Source organism: Pseudochaenichthys georgianus, chromosome 10, assembly GCF_902827115.2.
Source record: "Pseudochaenichthys georgianus chromosome 10, fPseGeo1.2, whole genome shotgun sequence".
Classification (NCBI taxonomy): Eukaryota; Metazoa; Chordata; class Actinopteri; order Perciformes; family Channichthyidae; genus Pseudochaenichthys; species Pseudochaenichthys georgianus.
This window is the reverse complement of record NC_047512.1, coordinates 23,603,044-23,627,339: the sequence shown is the minus strand read 5'-3', so window position 1 is coordinate 23,627,339 and position 24,296 is coordinate 23,603,044. Positions and strand designations below refer to the sequence as shown.

The 24,296-nt window shown below is 39.5% G+C and overlaps 1 protein-coding gene across 1 annotated transcript; it reads right to left on the bottom strand.

Annotated features, from left to right (window-relative positions):
• Positions 1 to 10,234: 10,234 nt before the first annotated feature.
• Positions 10,235 to 22,489, bottom strand: reep2 (receptor accessory protein 2). The gene is made up of 8 exons (XM_034093076.2): positions 22,203 to 22,489; positions 17,807 to 17,879; positions 16,213 to 16,289; positions 15,858 to 15,978; positions 15,612 to 15,725; positions 14,640 to 14,862; positions 13,287 to 13,456; positions 10,235 to 12,523 (listed from the first exon to the last, which is right to left on the bottom strand). The coding sequence occupies exons 1-8, from the start codon at positions 22,232 to 22,234 to the stop codon at positions 12,452 to 12,454; spliced, it is 882 nt and encodes a 293-aa protein (XP_033948967.1). The 5' UTR covers positions 22,235 to 22,489; the 3' UTR covers positions 10,235 to 12,451.
• Between the last annotated feature and the right edge of the window lie 1,807 nt (positions 22,490 to 24,296).

The following is a 24,296-nucleotide window of genomic DNA, read 5'->3' as shown; positions in this document are numbered from 1 at the left end:
AATATCAATATGTTTTACATTACAGAAATACTGCACTAGAAAGAAGGTTGTAAACTGGTTAAAACAGTTTACAAAAGTACATCAAACAGCCAAGTGAATTCAGAGTGTTACGTTTAATACACCTCTCACTTTCGTTTCCTCAAAAGTATGATGCATAGTTGTGGTGCAACAATGGTTCGAATTTACTTGACAAAACGTACTGCCTTTCCCTGGCCAAGGTGAAAACCAGTTTGGTCTTAGATTTAGTAGTACACATATCAATTAAAAACCAGGTCCTCTGGTCTTTCTTAGGCTGTTCAACAATCATGGGCTGTAATATTAAAAAGCCGCCTAACTGTGGGTATTTGATATTTATAGTATATTTTAACAACATTTCTGTTTCCTTCTAGCAATCCTTTCCACTTCCTTTAACGCATTAACAAGATTATTATATACACACCCAGTTTATTATGATGTATCTGTTCAAACTGGTTCACTGAACGTGTTTATATTATTTGTTGATTAAGGCTATTGGTATTTGGGGTGAGATTCCGCAGGTGGCAGTTGGTCACTGATGTATTCCCCCTATACTCACATCTAATCAAATCCAACATTGACAAGCACCACAACAGGAAAGAGATGATTGGCTCACAGTTGTTGTGGCAACATCTGATTTATTTGTTTAAAGAAGCAAACCTCATTTAGTCAGCTGCTTGATTTGGAAGTGGGAAAAGAAAAGGGATTGAAAATAATTAGAGTGGTCGTGAAGATAGTCTATTTTGATTTGCATCTTTAGACTCAAATGCTTTTACATTATTGGTTTGCATTCATAAATATAACATTACTAAGAAAGGTTGTTAGGTAATGTTAGGAAAATATCACTCGTCACCGGCTTGAGCTTCAATATCAGGATACATGTATGTATTATCCTTGCAAGAATGGAAGTGGTCATCACACACAGAGCTGCGTGGGACAAATAGTTCCCAGAACAGAGTCCTTCAAATGCCTTACATACAAGAGAGGATGTGTCACAGTCACAAGATGCAGAATACTGGTTCAAAGCAGTATTCAATGTTTAGTTCAGATTAGCTAAGGCCCACGTAAGCAATAAACATGACAGTCATATGTCTATCTCCATAGAGGAATCATCATGTTAGTCGTTGTCACATAGCATCATATGTCTAAAACAGTGTGTCCTGACACTCTTCTAGGTAATCATACATCCTGCTAAGTACACAGCTACCTATGGCCTTTCTTATCATGTGCTACTCTGATATTAGAAGAGTACATTCAGTATTTTCCCAACAGGTAACACATTTTGAATATAATTGAATTGGACTTGGTTGTAAAAACAGTCAGTGGTGGAAAGTACCTAAGTACATTTACTCAAGTACTGTACTTAAGTACAATTGTGAAGTACTTGTACTTTACTTGAGGATTTCCATTTTTAGCTACTTCAGAGGTAAGTCTTGTACTGTTACTCCACTACATTTATGTAATACTTGTAGTTACTTGACAGATTTTGATTAATAATGTGAAATATAATCAACTCTTAAATCAGACCTGGAGTAAATCCAGCTCTCCTGCAGCATACAAAGTCAATACAACTAGCTGCACCTTTACCAGCGTTGATAAGGGTTATTATAATAAAATCATATCATATATATTACTCTGAAATGGTCCAATCTGCATATTAAGTACTTTTACTGTTGGTACTTTAAGTATATTTCGATGCTAACACTTTTGTACTTTTACTTGAGTAACATTTTGAATGCAGGACTTTAATTTGTAACAGAGTATTCCTACACTCTGGTTCTTCTACTTTTAATTAAAAGCACAATCTGAGTGCTTCTTCCAGCTCTGAAAACAGTCCTTATATTTTCTGAAATATTGGGATTTTTATTTGTAATTTTCTTTTTTAAGTTGTATCAGTTACTGGCAGGAAGTTAACATACTAAGTGAGTACTTTGAAAGAGAAATACAGTTACATAAATAAATAAATTAAATGTATGTCGATTGTCTGCTTTGCCTTTGACCCTTGGGATTCAGGAAAGTCTCGTTTTACAGACAACTTTTGAAGCAACACGAAAGTGAAAACCTCTAAAGACAATATCAGGGCTCCCACGCTCTGCATACGTACAGCAATACTGGGGCATGGCGACCAAAGATTGGCCACACGATTGGCTAAGAGGGAGGGTTTTATCAAGCAGCCCCACTTCAGAACAGTTTCCTTTGATGTTAGTAAACAAAAGGTAGTTTGTTTTCAAACCCCGTGCCATAAAGAAGCAGAGGAAATGGATAATTTTGACCCAACAAACAAATGTTCTCCTGACAAAAAGCTTTTTACAAAAATTCATGACGTTTTTTTTCAAAGATTGCAACCTGGATTCAGTATTGATGCAGCATTGGACGGGAGACCTTGGCCATCTTTCCTAAAACACCGTCTTAAGGACCACCATAATCAATATGCATATGCTGGAGTTTTAATGAAAAATGGTGAAAGAATTCAAACTAAACTTGTTTATGCAGTTCATCGTAACAATTCAGCCTCCTCCACCAAATTTACCAAACACACGTGAGGAAACTTTAATATGAAGAAATTGATCAATTATTAAGGAATTTGGATTCGAAGTTCGAAACATTTTTATATATACCTATTATAGTCCATGTTTAAAGAGAGGAAATACATATTGTAACTGTATGACTCAACTTTATCAGAATGCCTATCAATGGTACAGGAAATGTGGCATTGTGACTGGAGTGTACTTCTCAGAGCCTTGGGGACTAAGTGGACCAGATATCCTTAAAGATTTCTCGTATTCTGACGTCTTAAGTATGAGCAGTGCTCTTTATCCATATGTTGACCAGAAAATCCACTTTACACTGGACATAAAAAAATTAAGAGAAAAAAATGATGCTATACGCCCTCAAATCAAAATGTTTAAAGATGACAGAGACGTACAAATAGCCTTTAAGTCTGCTCACAGTGCTCTTTGCGGGTTGGCAATCAGTTCTGAAGGATTTCTGAAAAGTCAGCATTTGGATCGTGGATCGGAATGCATCGACTCAATCAAATTTCCCCCAGAGTTCCCTGATACAATCATTGCAACTTTGAGAGAAAATTGGATTGAATTGGTTAACTATTGTTCAATGTCTCCCATTATAAAACAATTGGCATCAGACTTCAACAATGCAGTAGTCAAACTATTTATCAGTGATCTTAGGTTATTTTTGGGTAACAGCGGCTTCTTCCAGATATACCAGGTCCCGCTGGGCGCTGAGGTGGAGGAGGGAGATTATGTTGAATTGATAAATACTTCATTTTGGTCAGAATTTATGTGACACAACATCAATCAATCAATCAATCAATGTTTATTTATATAGCCCAATATCACAAATGTTACATTTGTCGCAGTGGACTTCACAGTTTGTACAGAATATCAGTATGACAATACAACACCCTCTGTCCTTAGACCCTCACATCGTACAAGGAAAAACCTCCGGAGAAAACCCACAGTTTAAAGGGAAAAATCGGAGAAACCTCAGGGAGAGCAACAGAGGAGGGATCCCTCTCCCAGGACGGACAGACGTGCAAAAGATGCCGTGTGTAAATTGAAAAGATAATACATTTGCAACATAGGTAGTCGAAATGTTTGGAAATGCATGTGTGTATAATAGGAAGATGAATCCACGAGGATATCCATCCAGGACCTATGATCCAGGACCACAGCCACGACTCAAGATCCAGGGCTCGTGATCCAGGACCGCAGGATCATCCATGACTCCGGATCCCGGCGTATATAGACACCAAAAAGCAAGAAATGTGGGGAAGCTGGGTTAATCGGAACATAAGAGTACACAGGTATAGACAGAGAGAAGGAAGAAGTAAGATGTCCCCCGACAAACTAAGCCTATATCAGCAAAACTAGGGGCTGAATCTAATCAGCCCTAACTATAAGCTTTATCAAAAAGGAAGGTCTTAAGCGCACTCTTAAAAACGGATAGGGTGTCTGCCGCCCGAACACAAACTGGAAGCTGATTCCACAAATGTGGAGCTTGATAAGAAAAGGCTCTGGCTCCCATTGTACTTTTAGAGACTCTAGGAACAACCAACAACCCTGCATTCTTGGAACGCAATGCCCTAGTAGGATAGTAGGGTATAATGAGTTATTTAAGGTAAGATGGCGCCTACCCATTAAGGGCTTTGTAGGCGAGACGAAGAATTTTAAATTATATCCTGTGTTCTATAGGGAGCCAGTGTAAGGCAGCCAGAACAGGAGTAATGTGGTCCCTTTTCCTAACTCTGGTTAGTACACGAGCTGCAGCATTTTGAATCAGCTGAAGCGACTTGACTGACTTCTTGGTACATCTTGATAATAAAGAGTTACAATAATCCAGCCTTGAAGTAACTAAATGCATGGACTAGTTTCTCTGCATCGTTTTGAGGCCTGATTTTTGCAATGTTACGTAGATGGAAGTAGGCGGTCCTTGAAATTGATTTTATGTGTGCGTTAAAGGATAAATCCTGATCAATTATAACACCAAGATTCCTTACAGTCTCACTGGAGGTCAAATTAATGCCATCCATAGTTAGTATATCTTTAGATAATTTGTTTCGTAGATTCTTCGGGCCAAGTACAATAACTTCAGTTTTAGTCATGTTTAACATCAGAAAGTTTAAGGTCATCCACGTTTTAAGTCCTTGAGGCAGTCTTGAATTTTATTTAGATGATTACTTTCATCAGGCTTGATTGATAAATATAGTTGAGTATCATCCGCATAACAATGAAAATGTACAGAATGATTCCTTATAATATTGCCTAACGGAAGCATATATAATGTGAACAAAATAGGTCCGAGCACTGAGCCCTGTGGCACTCCATGGCTAACTTTGGTTTGCGTGGAAGATTCATCGTTAACACGTACAAACTGAGAGCGTTCAGATAGATAGGACCTAAATTTTGCGGGTTTCGGCATTATGCCATGGAGCTAATCTATGTTGTTTTATTTTCTTCTTTTTCAAAGGAGCAACAGAGTCTAATTTTATTCGCAGCGCATCTGTAGCACTATCAACAACATGATCAATTTGGGGTAGTGTACATTTTGTATACGTTTCCTCCCGTACATGCAGACATGCTATCGAGTTAAGTATTGGTGGAATCTCTTCCTTAAATTTGGCTATAGCACTAACAGATAGGTTTCTGCTGCAGGAGCTTTTGACTAATGCTTTGTAGTCTAGTAACAGTACTTCAAAAGTTACTAAGATATGGTCGGATAAAGCAGGATTATGCGGTTCGACTAATAGTTGCTCAATTTCAAAACCATAAATCAGAACAAGGTCGAGAGTGCGATTATAGCAGTGGGTTGGTTTATTTACACTCTGACAGAAACCAACAGAATCTAATATAAAGTTGAATGCAACAGTAAGGCTATTTTTATCATCGTCAACATGAATATTAAAGTCATCTATGATAATTACTTTATCTGTTTTAAGTACCAAAGTTGATAAAAACTCAGAGAATTCTGATAAGAATTCTGAATAAGGACCTGGTGCACGGTACACTGTAACAAATAAGATTGGCTGCAAAGTTTTCCAGGTCGGATGCGTAACAGTTTATGACTAAAACGTGGGACGGGTGGCGCAGTGGTCTGTGCATCCGATCATCAGATCAAGGGGGGTGCTGGGGAACTCCAGTTCGGAACCCGCTCCCGCCGCCACTGCGTCAGGCCGTTGTGTCCTTGGGCAAGACACTTCACCCGGATTTGCTCCTGTGGGTATTGTCCACAGTACATGTATGATACTAATGTATACTTGTAAAAGCGCCTCGATGACCTCGAGGCGTGAAGATGGACGGTGTGGCGCAGTGCGCTGTGCAATGATCATCAGATCAAGGGGTGAAACCCGCAGCTGCTGCGTCTGTAAAGCCGGTGTGTCCTTGGGCAAGACACTTCACCTGAACTTGCTCCTGTGGGTATTGTCCACAGTGACCATTGCATGTATACAAAATATGTGTAATGTGTATTTGTAAAGTGCTTTGAGCATCTGGAAAAGCGCTATAATAAATATAAGGAATTATTATTATTATTATTATTAAAAACGAGGCTTTCAAAGGAGGTATAATTTAATTTCGGTTTAGTATTGATACGTAAACTTGAGTCAAAGATTGCTGCCACTCCACCTCCTCGGCCCGTGCCTCGGGCAATATGAGTATTGATATGGCTGGGTGGAGTGGCCTCATTTATGCTGACATATTCTTCATGTCTCAACCAAGTTTCAGGGAGACAGCATATATCAATATTATAATCTGATATTAAATCATTTACCAATATTGCTTTAGATGCTATAAGATCTTATGTTTAAGAGACCACATTTAATATTCCTGTTTTGTTGCACTGTAGTAGTTGTTACATTTACTTTTATTAAGTTATTATGTATGACACCTCTATTAGGCTTTACCTTAAATTGTCCTTGGGCAGACACACACACGTTAATATTGGGTATTTTATTGGGTTCGGGATTCCTATGGACGACTGCCTAGGAGAGAGCGCAGAGAAGCGTGTAAAACTGCGACTCCGCCTCCTGGTCTCAACTCCAGTTTGGATTTAAGCCCACAAAGCCCTGAAATGTATGCCGAAATGAGATTTGCACCTTCCAAAGTATGATGAATGCCGTCTCTCTTAATCAGACCAGGTTTTCCCCAGAAGGCTGTCCAATTATTTACGAAGCCCACATTGTTTGCTGGGCACCACCACATTTAATTTTATTGTCATTACTATATTTTGATATATTTATATACACGTAAAAAAAATATATATATATGTATATATATTTGAATTGAATAAAACATTGAGGTTTTTGGGCTTTTTTTAACACTAAAAGGCATTCAGACTGTGTTGAATTATTACTATTGGTACAGGTTTTGGAACGATGCTTTCTTTTTATTTGATAATATAATACCGTTGGGTTCCAATTGTAATTAGTGCGCTAATTATTTTTTAACTCAAGTGTTTGTCTGGATGTTTGTTGTCTGCATCTGTCCTGAGCTCTTAAATGAAATAAATAATAAAAACTCACATTGAAACTGTGTTGGCTTTGTTCCCTCATTAGCAACTAAATGTCTCTGCCTGTTCAACAGGTGTGTGGACATGAACGAGACACGTAAGTAGGCGAGGACAAATAAATGGAAAAAGAGACAGAGGGCGGATGGAGTAAAGGCAGGAAGGACATAATCCACATTTGACTATACCTAAAATCAGCAACTGGATCTCCTACCAAAATGAGTTAAATAACATAATGCAGAATTTGACAGGACAAAGTAGTTTGAACTATACTTGTTCCTTTATGTTACAGTACATTACATTACATTGCATTTAGCTGACGCTTTTATCCAAAGCGACTTACAATAAATACATTCGACCAGGAAGACACAACCTTGAAGAAAACAGAATCATATAAGTACATCAGGTTTCATAGAGCCAAGTATTTCAAGTGCTACTCAACTGGCTATAGATAAGCCAGTCCTTTATTAGTATATAAGTGCTTTGTTAGCAGTTCTTTGTTAGTAATTCTATCGCTCGAAGTGGAGTCGAAAGAGATGAGTTTTCAGTTTGCGCCGGAAGGTGTGTAAGCTTTCTGCCGTCCTGATGTCAATGGGGAGCTCATTCCACCATTTTGGAGCCAGGATGGCAAACCCACGTGTTTTTGCTGATGAGAACTTGGGTCCCCCTCGCAGCGAGGGTGCAACGAGTCATTTGGCTGATGCAGAGCGTAGAGCACGCGCTGGGGTGTACAGTTTAACCATGTCCTGGATGTAGGAAGGGCCAGATCCATTCGCAGCATGGTAGCAAGTACCAGTGTCTTGAAGTGAATTCTAGCAGTTACCGGAAGCCAATGAAGGGAGCGGAGGAGCGGCGTGGTGTGGGAAAATTTAGGAAGGTTGAAGACCAGACGAGCCGCTGCATTCTGAATGAGCTGCAGAGGTCGGATGGCACATGCAGGTAGACCAGCCAGGAGGGAGTTGCAGTAGTCTAGGCGTGAGGTGACGAGAGCCTGGACCAAAACCTGCGTCGCTTTCTGGGTCAGCTGGGGACGTATCTTCCTGATGTTGAAAAGCGTGTATCTGCAACAACGGGTTGTAGCAGCGATGTTTGCAGTGAAGGACAGGTTGTTATCTAGGATCACACCCAGATTCCTTGCAGTCTGGGTCGGGGAAACAACCGAGGTGCCAATGTTGATAGTCAGGTCAAGAGTGGGACAATCTTTTCCCGGAAGGAAAAGCAGTTCAGTTTTGTCAAGGTTGAGCTTGAGATGATGAGCGGACATCCACTGAGAGATGTCAGCTAAACAAGCAGAGATGCGTGCGACGACCTGGGTCTCTGAGCGGGGAAAGGACAGAATTAATTGGGTGTCGTCAGCGTAGCAGTGGTATGAAAAACCATGCGGGCTAATGACAGATCCGAGCGAGTTTGTGTACAGGGAGAAGAGGAGGGGACCAAGAACAGAGCCCTGAGGGACCCCTGTAGTTAATTGACAAGGGTCGGACTCGGACCCTCTCCAAGTTACCTTGTAGGTGCGGTCTTTGAGGTATGAGGTGAGGAGGGAAAGTGCAGAGCCTGAAACTCCAAGTTCTTGGAGAGTTTGAAGGAGGATCTGATGTTACCTAACAATATCGAAGAAGGGGAAGGGAACAGCCATTCAGTCGTTGTGCGTCTTTGTCACAGGAAAATATCTCTGCCTCTGATGCGCCTGCACAGGTGTGGGATTTCTGAGAAGTTTAGAGGTGTTTTCATTTTTGGTATAAAGTTGTTTTGTTTTTTTCGTGTGATATTTGTTTCCATATTATACTATGAAATAGTTTTTTGACAAACTATACTTTAATTGTTTTATCTCATGCTGTTCTATGCGTTTTTGTATAAACACTAAACTTCGACTTTTTGTTTACATAATATGCTATGTCTTTTTTTACTATGCTCTATTTTCAAATACTTTACGATGAATTTTCTCAACATAATATACTTTTAAGGATATTTTTGATATACTGTACAATTACTTGTTTTTAAATGTTATACTATATAACATGTTTTAAAGGGAGGTGTGTGGCGTAGTGGACTAGTGCGTTGGTGTTTGGAACAGGGAAGCACAGGTTCAAACCCCACTGCAGTCAGCATGTTGTTGTGTCCATGGGCACTTCACCTTCTCCTGTGGGGATTGCCCACAATATTCAGTATGTAAGTCGCTTTGGATAAAAGTGTCTAACAAGTAATGTAAACATATTTCTGACATACTACTATGTCTTACATACATATATACTATGTTTTTTTTTTTTTTAAATACTATACAATTTGCTATTATTGCACGTCGCTTTGGATAAAAGCGTCAGCTAAATGGAAAGTCATGCTGTGACCTTTTCTCAGATATCTCATGAAAAACGACAGTAACATTTTCTATGATATCTTTCCACATACTATACTTAGACTTTGATTCAGACATTCAATTATATCCCCTTTTTCACATCTTCTGATATACTCTATAATTATTTCTTCAACTCAATATACTAAGACTTTTAATGATTTTTTTCCAACATACGATTCAATGATTTTTTTTTCAACATACAATACCAAGATTGTTTCATGACATCCTATACCATGACTTAACATTTTTGTGATACGACATTGTGATTTTTATTCAACATAACGTGCCAACAAATTGACATTTTCTTCCAGATACTACTCAGATATTTCTTTTGGATGTATTTCAAAGCTTTAAATATTTTTGCAAAAGACTATATTTTGACTTTTTTCAACACAATATGCTATGACTTGTTTTCTGATATTTTTGGACACACTAAACAGTTTTTTTACAACAAACTAGTTTACATTTTGTTAAACATGCTGTACTATACCTTTTTATGGTATTTTATAGTTTTAAAAATACTACACTATGATTTTCTATACTTTTGAGTTGTGTTTATTGAAGTAAAGATGCCTGAACTATGACTATGCCTTTTTTCAGAACCAAGTAATTCTCCAGTTGCTTTTACTTCAGACACAACAGTGCAAAATCAGAGCACTGCGTCACATTACAAAAGTCGTATTTGATTGTTTTACTTTAGTTTTTTTAATAAACCAAGATATATATATAATACATTACATTTATAAAGCGCTTTTCCTGGTGCTCAAAGCGCATATATATGGAGGTTGCTCCTTCCTCCAGCTACACAGGGATTCTTTTCAACAGCACAAAAGATAGTGACCCTCTGATTTGATTTCCTTTATTAGTTTCATTACTGATACATGACCTTGTCAGATACCATTGTCTCAGCACACATTGTAATTATTTTTCACATGGAGCTTTAAGAATTGGCACAAACCATATACAAATGAAAATCCCTGTTTACAAGATTGATTTCAAACGGAGGAAATAAATTAACACATTTCTACAAATGGCATGGACACAAAGATCAAAACAAAGGGTTGAATCCTGATAAGAAATCATGTATTTTGTTTGTTGTAAACAGACTGTTGGTCCTAAATACTTAAGAACCGGTCTGAGTAGAGTACTTAGCACGATATGTGCAAACATCAGTTTATACTCAGTCTGTTATTTCTTACTTTGTGATGAAGAGAAGTTAAAATACAAAACAACATGTTAAATATACAAAAATCAAGACATCTAACACGAGAAGTCCACACTGGAGTTCCAGCTTCTTCAGGTTTCAAAACATAAGATTGGTCAAGAGTAAGAATTAAAAAAAGCAAACTTAAATTATTAAAACATTGAATGTTTTTAAGCCCAGAGAATGAGTAAGGCAGGCAAGCAAGCTTATACTGTTTATACTGTGAAGATTATTTACATTGTGTTCACATCTTATTAATTAACTCTGCCAGCAGTTGAGGTGGGGTTTGTCTCCCCCTAGGGGTTCAGACTAGTGTTACTCCGCAGACAGCAGTGCTGAGTGCAGAAGTAGTATCATGCTTTAAATCTCTCATTAGAGCTCTTGGAAGAAACCACCATAAAGGCAGTGGCTGGCAACCAGAAGAGCCCGCCACAGAACATAAGTCCAGTATGTTGAGAAACACCTGGAGCCTGGTCTGACACTTCCTCCACATCTGGAACAACAGCACAGGGATCAGAAACAAATTCCTCTGTCTCCTGATGTTGATTTTGGTTCAATTATTTCCATATTGCTTCGCTTAATCCTGGTTATGAATGATATAGATATTACAACGAGGCAGAGTGTCACCACGCAGCTGGGGAAAAGTGCAGAGCTACTCTGTGACTTTCTAATGCTGAACACAAACAATACACACACCTCTACTGTGATGAAAGCAGATATGTTGCTCACATGACTACTGTATTGAACGGGGGTTACAGCTTTACCCTAAGAGGCCTGGCTATGAACAACCAAACATACTTTTTACCAACATCTTATGACCAAAAGAAGAAGTGTGTTAAATAACAGGGTGGAGTCTATATGCAGGATAACTAAGCCGACACTAAACAAACCACTCCATCAGCAGTACTGTATGAGATGAAAGTCACATTAAAGCAGTGAGGAAGCAAGTTGCTGAGAGCGAGACCTTAACTTAGCAGACTCACTCAGGAGGTAAACAGGCCGCTGCAGGGAAGCTGAACTCTTCCACAAGCTGAGATGCCCAATATGCAAGAAGTTAAAATAGAGAACCAAAACAGTTTTGATCAAAGTCCTCCAGTAAAGCAAGACAATTGCATAAGCTATAGGACATGGGGGTGAGCAGAGCTGTAGTTATAAGTGGCGACCTTTACGTGTGAAACAGCAATGAGGATGTTTCAACCAACTTCTTTCCCCTCAGTTAAAAAGAAAAAAACTCAGGCACAGTAAACTTAAAGCCAACTGGTGATCACCGAAAACAACAACTCAGGATTTCTATCATGATCAAGTGCAGATGAGGACTCAGACTTGAAAGCACCCAGAGAGTTATTTTTAAGAACCACTCAGGAAACAGAAGACACAAAATGGCACCAATTGTAGTGAGGAAGGAGGAAGAATGTAGTATTTACTGGAGTTACTTCACCCAAAATCAGCCTCTATTGAGAATGCCACAATGAGAGCAACAGGAGGTGAATCAATGAGACTGGAAAACTGCAACATGGGCAGCTAACGCTCTGTAGGGACAGACAGATGTGTGTCGGGGTAAAAGAAAAAAGGAGCATTAATTAAATGTATGCCTAAACATTATCAGACTAAAAACTTGTCTAAAAAACATGGCCGTCTGTTCAATCTGGGATGAGCTCACAGTAAGCAAAGCGTGAGGAGAAAATGTGCAACAACCGAGCCAATGTTAAAGAACTGCTCCCAACCCAAGGGTGCCCACAGACCGTGTACCTGCACTTTGCTCTAAAAACTGCAAGAGTGACACATTTTCAGTGCTTGATATATATATACAGTGTATATGCGTTGGAGAGAGAGTCGGCCGCTGGATGGATCAGGGCTCATGGCGGCGTCTCTGCATTGTTAGTCGTGGTCTTTTTCTTCACTGGCTTCTTCACTGTCTTGGTTTGAGTCTTTGAGAGAGAGAGGAGGAACAGGTCAAATGAACAGTTGATTTAACAACTACAAAAGGAAAGAGACACAACTATTCAATATAAAAATGGATAGCAGTTCAAACGGTTCAACCTGAGTTGGGTGAGACAGAGGGTTTTAGAAATCACACAGAGTCTTGTCTGGTCTGAAAATAACCCTGACTGAAGTGAATGGGAAACAGAGCAACCATTTGTAGGACAAAGTGTAATGCAACCCCTTTCCACTTGAGAATATACACTTTTATCAAAACACCTGCATTGCAAAGTAAGAACATAAGGTTTAAAAGATAAGGACATTTAACATGCAGGTGAGGTCTAATAAAGATGCTATCAAATGTAGAGTGCATTTTTTATCTGTATCTTGCATTACTGCAATATTTGAACAATAAACAACCAAAATGATCGATGAAAGCTTTGTCTTGTTTTTGGAAAAATTGTTGATATACGGAACGGCAAAAATAAGTATGGATACCTTTTAAAACTTGTAATTTGGTCCAAATATAGTGTGTTCAAACTTTATAGCCAACTGTAGGATTTAAGAGATTTAAATTCTGGAAACGGCATTTTGCTGTGTGTGTGTGTGTGTGTGTGTGTGTGTGTGTGTGTGTGTGTGTGTGTGTGTGTGTGTGTGTGTGTGTGTGTGTGTGTGTGTGTGTGTGTGTGTGTGTGTGTGTGTGTGTGTGTGTGTGTGTGTGTGTGTGTGTGTGTGTGTGTGTGTGTGTGTGTGCGCGTGCGTATGCCTTACCTCCGTCTTAGCAGCAGGTTTCTTGGTTGTCTTGACACTGGTAGTGCGTTTGGGGGCTTTGTCTACTGCTTCATCCACTTCATCAGAGTGTTCAGTCCGCATGTCTGATTGGTCGGAGCCGTGTTGGGATGACGCATCGTCGGCAAGGGACACAGATGCCAAGGAGCGGGCTGCAGGATTGGACAAACACCCAATGGCCACATTTTAAAAAAACAGGTAGTTTCCACCAGGTTTAAAGTTGGATGCTGGCTCTACGGTATAATACCACTTTTTTCTGGTTTTAGAGGCTGCATAATAGCTAAATTATGTAGGTGCAACTTGGATATAGAGGTATTTGGCAAAAAATATAGTAATATTTGATTTTTTTCTTTATTGCCCTAAAAATTTAAATAAATAAAATTAAGGGGTATTCAGAAGTGCATAAATTTTTTTAGAGTGCCTTGGTCACAGTCTGCGGCTCCAAGCCATCGGGACCCCAAAGGGACTCTGGATTGGAAGTCCCTCACCAAACGTTACCATCTACAGCGGTGGTTCTTCCGATCTGGGATATGTTGGAAGGGGACGCAAGATTAATTTGAGGGGGCATGAGATGATTTAAGATATAAGACATTTATTTTCCCGAAATAAGGATTGGGGCAACACATATAAACTGCTTGCTTTGACCAATGCAAAATCCAAAGATTTTCAATTTACTATAAAATTAAAAAAAGTAGAACTCCACTTCTATTTACAAATGTGTTCTTTTTATGACTAAAAAATTAAATAATGTGCTTGGTAATAGTATGGCGGCTCCAGGAGCATACTATATACAGTAGTTATTATCAAAAAAATAATTCATTAATTAACTGAAAGGTGATTGAAAGCTTTGAAAAATCAGTAAGAGGACCTTCAATATACTGTATTGTTCGGAAAAGAAACATCCATGTACAAATGATCCTGAAGATTAGACTGGGTTTTCAAGTTCTCAACACGCTTTCTTTAGAAGTATAAACTACAATGTGCCACTTGGATCATTGTTTCTCTGCCTCTGTGTGTCGCTCAGTATTCAGTCCACAGCCCGTCAGGCCCACACAGCCAGCAGAGCAGTCACAAAGAGTCCTCCCACTGTAATCACATGCTTTCACCCCCCCGCCCCACTGCACATCTCCCCTTCGATCCTGCAGTGCCTTAAATCACATGACTCCACTTTGCCCCAGTCCTGCTCTGATGAGATTTAAACAAAAGAGGCCTTATGGGTAACGCTCCAGCCAAATCAGACAAACATGACACACAGGATGCATAGATTTATGCAGATGTGTATGCCTGTGTTTCTGCACACTAATGAGGCCGTGTGGGTTGAGTGTGTGGCCTTACTCTGCCGTGCAGCGGTGCTCTTGGCCCGGGGCAGCGTGCTGGCCCCCGAGCTCATCGTGCTGGCCCCTGAGCTCATCGTGCTGGCCCCTGAGCTCATGTCATCCATGGTGTCCCGTCTCTTGCGGGTCTCCGTAGTGTGCAGGGACAGCTCATCCTCAGCGTTGATGAGAGTCAGGTCCTGCATGCTGAAGCTCCGGAGCTTGTCCGACAGCACGCCCTGCCCCTGGGCATCGCAGCAAATCAAACACTCAGATATGTCACAGCATGGAAATATCCAATTCTGTCCGACTCAAATTAAACAAAACCAAGGATTTAAAAAATACCCTTGACATGGGGAAAGACATTTCCATGAAAACATCTGGCAATGACCTGAGCTGTTCACTAGACAGCGACGCAGGGTGTGCATGTACGGCACTGAAAGTGGTTGGAGAGCTGAATGTCAAAACTACATTTCTGGCAAAAGTCAGGATAATAATGTTCCTAGATTTTTTTTAAAGTTGTTAAATCATGGCGTCTAGTTTAATCCAAGACACATTCATGATGATAGCGCATCCTGGTACTGTAGTCTTCCCAAGCTAAGGAAGATACAGCTTCAGGTCTCTAAAAATAAATACATTAGAGATGTTTAGGCCACAGCCCATGTGACCACATAGGGTGGAAACCATAGTTTAAACTTGGTTGAATTCACAACATTGATCTTGTACTGTACACAACTTTATGTGACAATTTCAAGTTTTCTTAACACTGGCATTATCATGAAACTCTCTGAACTATATTATCTAGCGCTACAAAAATTAGTCAAATCAAAAACTATTGGTCTGGGAGAAATAAAAATACATTTGAGACTTTACCCTGGATTCGGGAATATTTGTTGCCACTTAATAGAGAAATCAACAAATAAACATCAATAATAGTGAAAAGGAAATATTTGTAACAATTGATTTGTCCAAGTTATCACAGCAGACCACTCACCTTGCTGGCCGCGGTGACAGCAGCATTAGCAGCGAGGTTGAGACCCCTCTTTCCAAACTTCATCATGGTGTCATAACTCCGGGCTTTGGTCTGCGCTATGTACTCATCTATCTCCTACAGCACAGGACAACAGATAAAGGGGGAAAAACACAATGTATTGGTACAAAGAAGACAATGACAATCAAAACAAATATGAGACACCAGTATAATTTGTGAGAAAAACCTAAAAGTTTAAAAAGGTCCAACCTTCTCTTTGTTGGACAGCGTTGGGTGAACAAATTTGCGGTAGAGCACACTGGAACCTTTAGTGTATGGGGAGAGGAGCCAGATCACAAAGGCAATCTTTAGCTCAAAGTAAAATGGAAACCTGGGTAATGAAACAAGAGTTAGCACAGAGGAAAAAAAAAAAAACATTGAAAGAAAAGTGTATAGACACCTGAGCTATTAAGTCATTGTAATACACGTATCAAGGACACATATCAAGGACACATATCAAGGACACATATCAAGGACAAAAGCTACATAGATGAAATATTATTTTAGAGTATTTATTACAAGCTAGTTTGGCACAAGGCGTGATCATGAGCAGCCCCTGACCCACCATGACAGGAGCAGATCTGTGGCCGTCTCTGCTGTAGTGAACAATGCAAACACTATCCAGTACATCATCCACTTCACCTGGAAACACACACAGACACACACACACAGATGGTGAGAGAACATCGTAAAAATAGCACATGAAAACCTACAGCATCCAGTGTGCACATGCTGAGACATGTGGACTAAACAGACATGACAATGCAGAAGTGCAACATATGCTTCAGTCCTGTCAGATCACATCAGTATGCATGGATAAGGTCCCGGAGACAAAAGGGAAATGGAGGTCATTGTCCAAACTAAATGAAAGACCAACTTGCTTAATAGGAAACAATATCAAACACTTGCGGCACTGAGTTATCAATAATGAAATCATCTTGATGTATTAAATGTTAAACAAACGGTAAGGGTATGTTTAAGGGGATTTACAGGCAACATGCACGCAGACCTATAAATAAACATAATGATAAAGCATGTGACTCATTAGAAACAAGAGGGGAGGGGAATAAAAACATCCATTCTAAAAATGGCGTCCTCCCTCCTCCATCCCTCATGTGCTCCTTCTTTGGCCGTCAGCTAGAGCAGCCATTGGGGGGAAGGAGGGGGTTGCCATGGTAAACTGCCAGGAGGAGACCCTCCTCCTCCTCCCTCGCAGTGATGAGGTAAGCATAAATGACCCCATTTATAAAAAAAAAAACGACTGCTTTTCATCCTGGTTTCCACTGGCAACACTGGTTATTCCATCTGAACATCATAACCACTTGATTGTGCTATGTTAAGATACTCTCTACATTTTATTTAACATGCTGTCAAATGCCAAACTTTCTATCAGCTTGGTGTTAATGTCTTAATTGTCAATGGATGGTGTTCGAGTTTTTTATTATTAATAGTCAAGATGCTGCCTTTTTTAGGACATCATGACAAATAAGAGAGTACATTTGTACTGCAAATTATGTTGGCATCAAGGGGGTGGTTTCATGCACTTGACAAGCTCTGGGTGTCTTAGGCAAAACACTTCCCTGACATTTGTGTTTCTCAAACGTAAAATAAATGTCCTCTTTTTAAAAAAAAGTGTCTTCTGTCTTAAAAAGTCAATATTGAAGAAAGTGGGTTTTTTGTATTTCCATTAAGGTTAAAACATGAAATCCATGTAAAAGAAGTATACTAGTATAAACATGTGAAGGTATTACTTAGTCTTTTAGTCATTGTGATGCCTCAGTGACCCAGTTTCATGAAGGTTAGCTGCTGTGACATGCCGTCTGTGAGATGCTCATTTGTATTAAACATGCTTGGTATTTTGGTTAGCGATATTTTGTGATAGGGCTCAAAGAGACAGAAAGGGCAGTGCTGCTAACATCAAATACACCAAATGATTAATACGTGTCCTCCTTTTAAACTATGGCAAGTGTGTGCCTGTCCTACATTCTCTCCGTGGGCTTTGTATTACATTACTTTCTGCAACGTGCATTTCAAACTTTAAAACACTATCTAATAAATAGCAAACTGCAGCCTGGGGCTTCATATCTTAAAAGTTCAAACAGAGCAGACGGGGCTCAAAAGCATTCTGCTGTGATTTTGTAACCAGAGGTAATACTCACATATTCCTTCACGTTCTTCGTTTTGACAGCCTTGTATGATGAATATGCTGGGTACAGTGTCCCAAAGGCAAGGCTGCAAAAAGCAGAGAAGTGTGGGTCAGACAGAGGAGGGGGATTCAGCTTGACAACATGGCCTCTGGTGTTGAGAAATGTGTTCCTGCTTAAAAGCAGGTCAGCTAAGTTGGCTCTGATGTTGTCACAGTAAAGAGTTGATGGGCAGTGGCTTGTCAAAACACACGTCAGATTATTGGTAAAAAGATATCATATATCATGTAGTCCGGAAGACTGCAGCAGGACAAACTGGAAAAACAAACAAAAGTGAACCAGGGGTGGGTCACCATGTGTTGGTCCATGGGCAGATAGGGACACTATGCACACACAGAGCCTTTGATGTGCATTTGGTCACGTCCTGTACCACTGTGGTGACTTGTGCTGATGAGACAGGATGCTACAGTAAATGCTGAGTGAAGGGCTAATTGACCAATGATACTTTATCTGAACCAAAATTAAACGTTTTTCACATTGTGTTTTACAGTGCTTGAATTGGAATAAAAAAAGTGCCAGTACTCTAAATCAGCAACTGTTTCAAGTCAATTTATTTATAAAGCCCAAAAACAAGTATTTGGCTCAAAGTCATATAGTATATCCTATAATGCTGGTGGGTTTGTCTCTTTACTGTATATTTTAGAAAGGCTCACTGTACTTAAACAAAATGACTCAGGGTCATAGGCGGCGCGTGAGGCTCCGGTTTGGGAAGGCTAAATAACTTTTTTTTTACCTGACGCTGCCCGCCTCCGCCGTCTATAGAAAAGACCAATGCTGACCAATCAGAGCTCAGTGTGCGGAGTTTAAATCTAGCAAGTCATATTACAGGATAAAGGAAATACAGTTTAAACTGCCGTAGCCTATGCAGAGAAGATGCCGAAGTGTCGCACTTGTCATTCATATCACATCATCAATCAGATCATCGATCATATAATATCACATTATTTCCTTATCTGAGTCAGCTTCTCAAGCCGTATCTGGCCGTGCAACACTTACATTGTCACATATACTGTATGCAGAAGTATTCTTTTAAGCAACACATTAAGTTGACAAAACACTCAAATGTAATTAAAGTCAGATCCACTCGTGTGTGGGGCAGTGATCATACAACTGTTGTACGCATTCAAACCTATAATTCAAACACTCTGCAGATTATTTATTTTTTAACCAGTTGTTCTGTATTCTCCTTGCAGGTGCAACTATGTGGCTTGTATCCTGGATTATATGTTTAAATCATGGATGTTTAAAGTTCATATTTGTCTAATATTAATTTACTTTTCATTAATGAAGTATGACGCTGCGCTGTCAATACACTTGTCCCTGTTTGTGATTGGTCAAATGTAGCTAACCCAGCTAACCCCGCCCCTTTCACGTGAACGTGCTCTCAGCAGGAGAGAGAAACCCTGGCTTGATTTACCGAGTTGATAACCACGTCGTAGGACCGCTTAGCGAGATCTCGTTTGTTAGGGTTAGTTAAGATAACTCAAACATATCCAGGGTCTGTTGAACTGGCTTCGCAGTACAGGGCACAGGTGGCTGCATAGCAGCGCTAATGTCAAAGACACAAACATTATAGGCTACATTATATTTTTTTATTTTACCAGGATGCAGTGACACAAATATTTGGGAAGGCTTAGCCTTCCCTAGCCTACAGTACCCACCGCCCCTGCTCAAGGTGCATCTGAGATTAGAGGGGGTGCAGTGGTAAAGTGTTATTTTTATAAATGGGGAGTGGACCGGACACCATCTAGGGGGGTCCGGGGGCTTGCTCCCCCGGGAAGATTTAAGTTTTTTTTTTTAATATTGCAGTTAGATGCATCAATCTGGTGCACTTTGAGACCAAAATGAACAGATATGGATACCTCTCAACATCCATATGAAACAACTGTAAACAGATTTACCTTTTTCTTTATGGTATAAAAGAAAGTAAAGCCTGACTCCTACTGGCGGCTGGTTAAATGACTCCTCGTCCTTGAGTACACTCACCATCTTTCAGCAGGAAAGGAGAGAGGGAATCCTTGTCTGGCGACAACCGCTGTCTTTTCGCACTATTATTAAGCCACGCTAACATTTTCGAAATGCTAACGTTATGTGATGTCTTTTCTGCTCTAGTCTATTGCTGTGGCGCGTCATGAGATGCCTCATGAGATGAGCACCGGCACCTTGCCGGTACTCAGTAAGAAGTGCCGGTACTGCATGCGTACCGGTGAGTACCGGCCCAATTCAAGCACTGGTGTTTTACTATGAGGCTTGTGCTCCCAGCTGCATATCCAGTGTTTTTCTTAGCATTTAAATAGGTTCTGTCGGAGTATGGGAGCTAGGGCTGCACGATATCGGAAAAAACTGACATTGCGATTTTTTTTTTCTCCTGCGATATGAAAACAAACTTTCTGTGGTGTAGTAAAGTAGAAGAGCCAGCTGAAATACACTACAAATATATGTTTGCCATTGTTATCCTCTCTTTATGTAACCCAGACAAGCAGAACATTTGTAATCAGCTACATCTACACCTGGGCCTTTCAAAGACACCATCATCTGGGGGTTACACTGACAAGCTTTACGACATCCTGGTTAAATCTACAAAACATTGAAGGTGTAACGGAGATGGGTCATTCTACAGAAAAGGTGGAATCTGGGTGATACAAATCTGCTGAAATATATTCCTTCTAAAACCTGTTAAATAGCAATAACTAACTCTTAACTTGATGAATCCACAACAAGTAGAGCTTAAAGTATTTTAATTATTTTTATACAAAGCTTATTTGTATAGGAATGTCACTGGTGTTACGTGTTACCAAGAAGAAGAGTAACACCAGTGACAATTTGGAGAAAACACTACCATTTTAACAAAATGGCTGCCATGTGTCAGACCAAATGTGGCTTCAGTCAATATCAAAATCGTTTAACTCTTCAATACAATACATTTTGCCATTCAAATGTTCACCCCTAGGGCTATGCAATGAGTAACACTCATGACAGACTTGAAAGACGCATGTACAATTTGAAGATAAACTGACACCTTTAACAAACAAAGTAAGAAGTATCTGACTTTCCTTATGTCTTTGTCCACTGCACTGCCTCAAATGATCTCTTGTTACAGGAGGCACTTCAGAGTCAGTACATTACTTCAAAATAAAAGCGTTTTGTGTAGCAGTAACACCAATGATGTAATTTTGGGTGACTGACATTTATTTGATATTATTAATAATAATTTGCGTTTTTTTACCATTTCAGTGTTATATTTAATGCTTTTAATGGTATGTAAATTTGATTTATTTATTGAAAAAAAATCTTTTCAATTAAAACTATAGGCTCCACTCCATGTATGATAAAAGTGACAAGGCATTTCCTTGAACTTGGCATTTTAAATAAATTGCAATTTACGTATAAAACCATTTTTTATTTATTTTTTATTTAGTACCATTGCAAAGACAATCTCTATTTATTCAACATATATAATGAATGTGAGTATTAGGTCAACGTCATGTATGTTGGTGTCTGCAAAAGTAAGTGACAGCACTTCCACCTTTTCTGTAGAATGACCCAGATCTGGTGGAGGCAGAGTGATCAGACAACACAATATCCTGATTGAAAATTCAAACACATGATATAAGACGACACTAAATACAGGAACAAATGTCTGCATAAGAGATCAGCTGCTAGCTTTAGTTGAGTCATCCACACTGTGGGGATGTAGTGTGTACAGGTGGAAGTCTAGGCCTACACTGCTGGTACTACTCCACAGATCACTGCATTTGTAAAGTCACTCTAACATGTGGCAATAATGGAACAAATACATATTTTTCTGGCTCTTAATAAAAGGTAAAATCGTGGATGGCTGGATGGAAGCAAGGATGGACAGACTGACATCCATGACTGGGCTGCTGGGCTCAGCCTCACATTATACACACATTGGTGATCTACAGCCCAGCAATATTTAGGCTGTGGTGTTTTCTAAAAGCTGTTTGCTTGTCTGCAGCGAGGCTAGCATACTAAGCAGGTTCCACTTGAATAATGTGGGCAGCCAGCAGCTTCTTTCCTTGCCAACACATTATGTGTCAGGTGGTTAGCCAGCAGACGTTAGCTACCAGAGGCTAGCATTGGCTGGATGCACATTGCACTGCATCACTCTAAACAGAGCGACGGTTATATAGGTTAGTATAGATACAGCTTAGCTCTGTGTATAACTAACACTTTACCCCACAGTATTTTCTATATTACTGAAATGTAACTTTATAGGGACATACAACATATGCTAGCTTGTTGGCGCGGCGTTGAGCCTCAGACAGCTGATGGATGGAGGAACCGCTGCTTACGTTAAAGCACAACAACAGATGAAGCCCGTACTCACACAACCATCCTCGAAATCATCCAGGAAACCATCTTTCTGGTGCTCTGTAAGCCTTTACCGCTTCAAGGGGAATCTAGTTATTTAGATAGCGGGCTAGGTGCCCCCCATTCCCGACCAGGACGCGGTCTGTGATTATCGATGTGAACCGGGAGGCTGTCCGGTGTTCGGTGCTGGCTGTCAGGTGGGCTGAGGATGTGCTGCAGTCTCCGACTCAGCTCTGAGCTCTGCTCTCACCGCTGCTGAAGAGCTGGCTCTTAAAGGGCCAGGGCCTCACTGGGAAACGTGTCATTTGCAAGTTAAAAAAGGGCCCCTTACCACAGTCATGGCCCTTACGTCCTCCTATGAGTCCTTTTCAGTATTGTAATCAAGTGAAGTACATTTACTCAAGTGTTGTACTTAAGTACGATTTTGGAGTACTTGTACTTAATCATTTGACTAATGACTGTTGTATACCACACTCCACTTTACAGTGCTACACTTATTTTTTAATTTAATACTGCTGCTGCTACTTAGTATCAACTATGTGTACTTTTGTAAATTGAATATATTTTTATTTTAAATACTTTGTGCATGCCTTTTTATACTAAAGTGTTACTATTTAGACTTTGCCAACACATCTGCCCTATGTGGGACTAATAAAGGAATTCTGATTCTGAAAAGGGGAATTCTGATTATTTGAGTATTTTTATTTTATGCTACTTTGTACTTCTACTCCACTACATTTTGGCAGCAAATATTGTTCTTTTTATTCCACTATATTTACTTGACAAAACGAATTACTAGTTACTTTAGAGATCCAGATTAGCCAAAACTAAAATGTAAATAAACTGTTAAGATTCCCAGCAGCAGTATATAAAGTAATTAAAATTAGATTCACCTTTAATAGCAGTGATGAACACATTAATGCATAAAAGTAATTCATAAATATGATTCTAATGGGACCTTATGCACAATCAGTACTTTGAACAGAGTATTTTTAAACAGTAGGAGTTCTACTTTTCAGTTCTTCTTACACCACTGGTCCTATCCATTGACACATTTGATCAAATCAGCTTAATTTATTAGTGGCCGTGATAAAAGAAGCAAGATGCTTATGTGACAATGAAGATTGATTTTTTTCTTGACAGTGACTATTGTTTAAGAACAGGCAGCTGCATACTTTAAAATTAGACAAGGCAGAACTGCTTCGGGCCCCCAACTAAAAGGGCCAGAAACAGCAGTGTATTTATAAATTTGTTTAGATGTAAAATATTTTTAATTATGTTTCTATTCAACTCATTGTAATCCGTAAAAGGCCCCGAAAGTTTAACTGTACCACCTATTTCCTGTTCAGAGGAAGATGGATGGCTACTACTTAATTAACCTGTATGAATTCTTTTTATTGTAGTGTGCTGATCTTTTTTTTTTCTCACACTTTAAGTAACAAAATGAATGCTTGACTTTAAATGTGGTATTCAAACGTTTTATTAAAAGTAGTTCATTTTACTCTAGAACAGTTTTTAAGTACTTCTACCTATTTCAGAGTTCTGTATCTTTCTCTATTCTTCCGTCCCCTACTCAACCCATATTCAGAGCGTCTTGCATGCACCGCCCGGGAATCGAACCCAGGTCACAAGAATGGGAATCTTGTATGATACCACTACACTAGTGACTACTTATTCTACCACTGCCTATACCAACAGAAGAAAGGATGCCACGTAAAGCAAGGTGACATTTGCCTAGGCCCCCTCAATCATAAATGAACATGCCAAGTTGTAAAGAGATCCCGTTTGTAATACATGATGGGACTTTGTTGGTTTGAGTTAACTGTATTCACACTTGCACCCCCCCTCCTCCTTAGTTAGGTACAGTACAGTCAAGCCTCCCTGGCCCACTTACTAATACAGAAAGAGCAGTAAAAGCTAGGTCACACAAGGACAGATATAACAGGGTGTTGCAATATTAACCCTATGGAAAGCCATTCTTTACCAAGTTGGCTTTATAAAGCCAATTAGAGTGGAAAATAATAAACTTAGGGACTGATAAAATAAGATTAAATGCATCTTTGTCAGATTTAAAATGTTATTAGGCTCTCAGAAAAGGCAATATTAAAAT

Coding starts and splice junctions, on each gene's coding strand:
- reep2 (XM_034093076.2), bottom strand. CDS start 22,234: ATGGTTTCCTGGATGATTTCGAGGATGGTTGT. Junction 16,290..17,806: donor CGAAGAACGTGAAGGAATAT/GTGAGTATTACC, acceptor GTGTGTTTCCAG/GTGAAGTGGATGATGTACTG. Junction 14,863..15,611: donor CTGTCACCGCGGCCAGCAAG/GTGAGTGGTCTG, acceptor TGCGATGCCCAG/GGGCAGGGCGTGCTGTCGGA.